The sequence below is a fragment of the Electrophorus electricus genome, chromosome 7 (genome assembly GCF_013358815.1).
Source record: "Electrophorus electricus isolate fEleEle1 chromosome 7, fEleEle1.pri, whole genome shotgun sequence".
Lineage (NCBI taxonomy): Eukaryota > Metazoa > Chordata > Actinopteri > Gymnotiformes > Gymnotidae > Electrophorus > Electrophorus electricus.
Genome location: NC_049541.1, coordinates 3,871,829 through 3,876,417, shown reverse-complemented (window position 1 = coordinate 3,876,417; position 4,589 = coordinate 3,871,829). Strand labels below are relative to the sequence as shown.

General features: G+C 42.4%; 1 protein-coding gene across 1 annotated transcript; it reads right to left on the bottom strand.

Moving 5' to 3' along the window:
* Positions 1 to 545: 545 nt before the first annotated feature.
* rx2 (retinal homeobox gene 2) lies at positions 546 to 4,197 on the bottom strand. The gene is made up of 3 exons (XM_027023800.2): positions 3,515 to 4,197; positions 1,323 to 1,570; positions 546 to 989 (listed from the first exon to the last, which is right to left on the bottom strand). The coding sequence occupies exons 1-3, from the start codon at positions 3,804 to 3,806 to the stop codon at positions 546 to 548; spliced, it is 984 nt and encodes a 327-aa protein (XP_026879601.2). The 5' UTR covers positions 3,807 to 4,197.
* Between the last annotated feature and the right edge of the window lie 392 nt (positions 4,198 to 4,589).

The window sequence follows — 4,589 nt, the reverse complement described above, 5'->3', positions numbered from 1 at the left end:
GCCTCCATCTAACTGGTCGAGATTCCTGGCAGCACCCAAAGATCTTAAGGAGCTCAGTGACTTCATAGCTGTAGGCTTCCCAGAAATTCCTGGCTAGGGTCCAGAATTCCTCATTTCTTAGAAAGTTCATGTGTGTGCATGAGTGTACAGAGTATGAAAGGCTACTGCTTTGAAACCAGACACCTGATGCATGAAATAGTTAGGGTTATTATAATGTTTGAAGATACAGTCTATTTTGCTTAGGATATTTAAAGACATTACACAGTGAATACAAATCAATCCATGCCAAAATATTGCTACTCTAACAATGTAAGGTAGCACTGAAGAGCCACAGATAACAACAGTGTAATCAAGATGTGCAATAGACAGTTTTTTTCTCTGGGCATTTGATGTCCACGGGTCCAGAATGAAGTTGAATTTTCACATATGGTACTGATAAGGTCAGATATATTTGCCGTCCACACAAAGTCCTAACAGGTTCTGTGAAACTCTGCAATGTTCCCAAATTCCAGTATTCACTCAACTGTAAAATCCAGTTTTTGCCATCACATAGGTTGCCAGGTATTGTCCATGGACTGGACGTGCTCCTTGGCTTTCATCCTGAGAGCTGCAATGCTGGTAGAGCGTTCCATGTCCTCCAGAGGATACTTGTCGTTGAAGGGTGGTGGGCACTGGTACGTCGGAGGAGGCATGGGTTGCATGCTCTGCACCATGCCCGGAGATGAGCTGAGGAACCCTGTGTGGCTGGCGTAGGCAGGCTGCAGGCTTTGGCCTGTGCCCATAAAGCCAGGGACGCTGGGCATGGGTGTGCTGTTGGAGAGGGGGGAGGAGAGCCAAGGGTCTAGGGGGAATGGACTGCACATGGGGCCCGCGTTGGCTGGCGCGGCAGGCCGGTGGAAGGCCAGCACGGGCGAGTCATGGAGCTTCGTGCTGCTGGTGTCCATCTTCTCCTGACGCCGCCATTTTGCGCGGCGGTTCTGGAACCAAACCTAGAAAGGATCCGCAAAGGAGTAGTGAAGATTTTGGCTCGAAAGCATGCGCTAAGTTTAACGCTAGGGTGTTAAATGCGCATTATACTGTCAATTAAACAAAGCTCCTATGACAGAACTTAACCATCTACACTATCCACAAGCCTTACGCTTAGCAAATTTACCCCTTCAGTTTAACACCATTACTACGTGCAACTGGATCTGTTAAACCTAAACCACACACAGAGAAACCTATGTCAACAATGGCGTGAAGTTAACTTGTACCTTAATCCAACAAAGGAATGGCATTAACCACACCTGCTTGTCCCTGACAACACATGATGCTTAGGCTACCTGGACTCGCACTTCTGGAAGATTGACTTTCATGGCGAGCTCCTCCCGACTGTAAACATCGGGGTAGTGGGACTTCTCGAAGGCGCGTTCTAGCTCATGCAGCTGGTAGGTGGTGAAGGTAGTTCGGTTGCGCCGGTGTTTCTTTTTGGGTTGGTCTTCGTCGGGAGGTTCAGAAGACCTGCTGTCACTCTCCACACCACCTTGGTGATGATCCCCTTCGCACTTAGCAGTGGCGAAGAGTCCTGTGTCTGTAGAGAGAAATATATGGATAAATAAGTCTTATGCTGATGAGATCTTTCTGGTTCTGACAAGATCTTCTCTCACCAGGTCTGATCTCTCCTGAGATCTTTAATAGAAACAAGAAGGAACGGTGATTATAGTATCTACTGAATGATTATTCCAGCCAGTTTTTTTAAAAATAAGGTGGCATATCTGTAGGCTGTAATAGGCAGACTATTATTTAGAAATTTTTTTATTTTGGTGGCAGTATAAGACCCTGTATCTATGTTATTAAACAAGGTTTCATCAAAAGAAATTTGACCATATGACCATAAAAGCAGGAGACCAAGCAAGTCATCAGATCCATTCTTTGCACTACAGGATCTGGCTATTGTAAATTTGCAAGCAGTAATTTATAGATTTAAATCAAACAGCATGATAACAAAATTTGCTGCATCAAGACAGACCCTGAACTTCTCCAGTGGAATGAAATTCTCATTATGGTAAGATTACCTTAAGGCCATGATGACTATATTAATGCACTGTCTGTATTGAAAACCCTGTACAGATTGTGTGATCATCCAGTTTTATTCAAAATATGGCCTAACATCACACCTTCCTCTCTCTGCAGGTCCTGTCAGTAATCCTCCAACACACAAACAGATGACGCCTGTTAAAGCTGCTAACCCTCGTGTAGCCTCATATGGCTGCTTAATCCAGCTGCTTTAAAACCTCCTTTGGCATCTTTGTCTCCGTGAGGGTGGGTCGGCTTGGCCAAACCATGGATTTTCATTTTAGAAGAACACGTAAAGGGCGGAGAAAGACGCACACTGGAGCGGGAGCCAACCAGTTCGACTCAAGGAGCAGTTGTTGCTAATGGCAGGTGTGAGTGTTAACACGGTCAGCTCTGGGATTGCAGGAGGCATGTGTTTTTATTCATTTGGTTCTGTGCATGTTTTACATTTTTGATTTTGTGTTGAGGAAATGGAAAATGGGTAGATGACCCATAGATATGCAGAAGACAATTTTATCAAAAGCTCATCATTATTTAATAATGGGTAAATAATGTTAGATTTCCTCATAGCTTTTATAGTTTGATCGTGGCAATGCTATATTGATGCTATATTGAGTATAATCTTGCAACATGAAGCATACTATGCCATTCTTTTGAAGAAATATGTTGTTTTTACTGCTAAACATTATCTGGACTGCTAAATTTGTCAATGACCTGCTCTTAGTGCTATACTAACAATTTGGACAAAAATCTTAATTGATATATTTTTTTCCTATATTGAAGCAGCATGCTTATCTCTGATGAAATCTACAGGCATCCCGTTACATTTGTGTGCGCATTGTCTCGTGCTGTCATAGACAAAAACACGCATTATGTTTAAGAAACAAATGCAAAGAGTGATCGCTTTCTGCTAATGTTCATCCTTTTTGTAGACTATCCCATGTCTAAATTAAACATCAGCTAGGATTTGTAAAATGCTCTGTAAAATCTCTAAAAGCGGGCCTCTAAAACCCTGTTATCTTCCGCACAGCGTTATAATCTAGCCAGCCTCCTCCTAAGGAGTACGTAACTCAGTGGGGAGTGTAATCTTGGGCTCAAAAAACCCCCCCCCAAAAAAACCCCCAACTGACTGCTGTAATTTGATTGAATAATTGCATTTTGAATGAGAATTGCAATGTAATGTGATGCTTTGTCATGTCTGAAGAAATGATCATGTTAACAAGAAAGTTTTTCTTTTACTTTATTGTTTTGCAGAGCCTAAAGAAATAAGGCATATCAAAACAAGACCGAACTCTAAAATAGCAGTTTATAATTCATTTGGATTTTTCTCAGCTTTGATGCTTTCACGTTTTTTTTTGTTTTGTTTTGTTTTGTTTTTGAACGATGAGTTTATTAAGGTAATGGTACTGAAGTGTTCCTAATTAAACTATAGATGGACTAAAGGGTGGAGTATACTCACCAGGATAGGACCGCTGCTGTGAGCTGTCAGACTGGCTTGGCAGGTGATCGTAAGGGTCAGAGGTCACCTGCTTTCCCTGCTCCCCCGGCTCCTCTTCATCCACTTTATGGCTCCGCCCAGGTGCCACAGGGTTGATCAAGAGGTCCTGCTCCTTACTGAAGCCCAGAATGATGTCAATGCTGTGGACGTGACCTCCAACCCCCGCGCCACTCCCTTTACCCAGGTCGTGGTAGTTGTCTTCTGAGAGGCAGCTATCGTCTGCCATGTTTATGGTATCCAGCGACAAATGCATTCGAGGCCCTCTTCATGCACGGGCCCTCAGAACGGCAGAGATGAGGCTATGTTCAGACTGGGATTATTTTAAGAATGATCCAATCAGATTCAGGGAATGAAGAATGTGATTGGTCGAAAAAGGGTAGCTAGATTGGAATCATCGTCACAAGTCTTAAGTCTTTAGTGTCCTGTTTTGAAAAGAGAAAGATGAATGAATGAATTGATGAAGTAATGTTAATCTGTTATGACATGAGGTGAGCCACAAATTCCAAGTTAACACAACCATGTCTCGGACTGTTGTCTCTGTGCTTGAGTTGTCATTCTAGTTGTGCATACAATACAGTTTTAGTCATTCAAGATATTAAATATTTTTGATTCTATAATCATTTATCAGAGATGACACCGGCGGTGTTTAAAAATCTGTAAAATGCACTTCTATGCTTAATTACGTATAACGTTATGAGTAGTATCTTCTGCTGACTTTTGACTTAAATAACAAGAGCTATTTTTGAACTTTCTTTGGTCTAAGATATTATTGATTTGGTAAACAATGAAGTGAGCTCTGCTCTATCCCTCCCCTCCTAAGTGTAACTGCTGGTGTAATCCATTCCCCAAATCTTCCGTTAAATCAAAACAGACAGCTCTGACCCTCCTCAATTTACATGCTTCACCGGTTTCTGTGAAAGACAACTGGTAGATGGTGTTTTCCCTTTTTTTGTCTTTTATGGCGAGCTCATGCGCTACACTGAGGGTCTATTATGTATGGGCACAATAGGACTCAAAGTTTGGCCTTGTGGCTGGC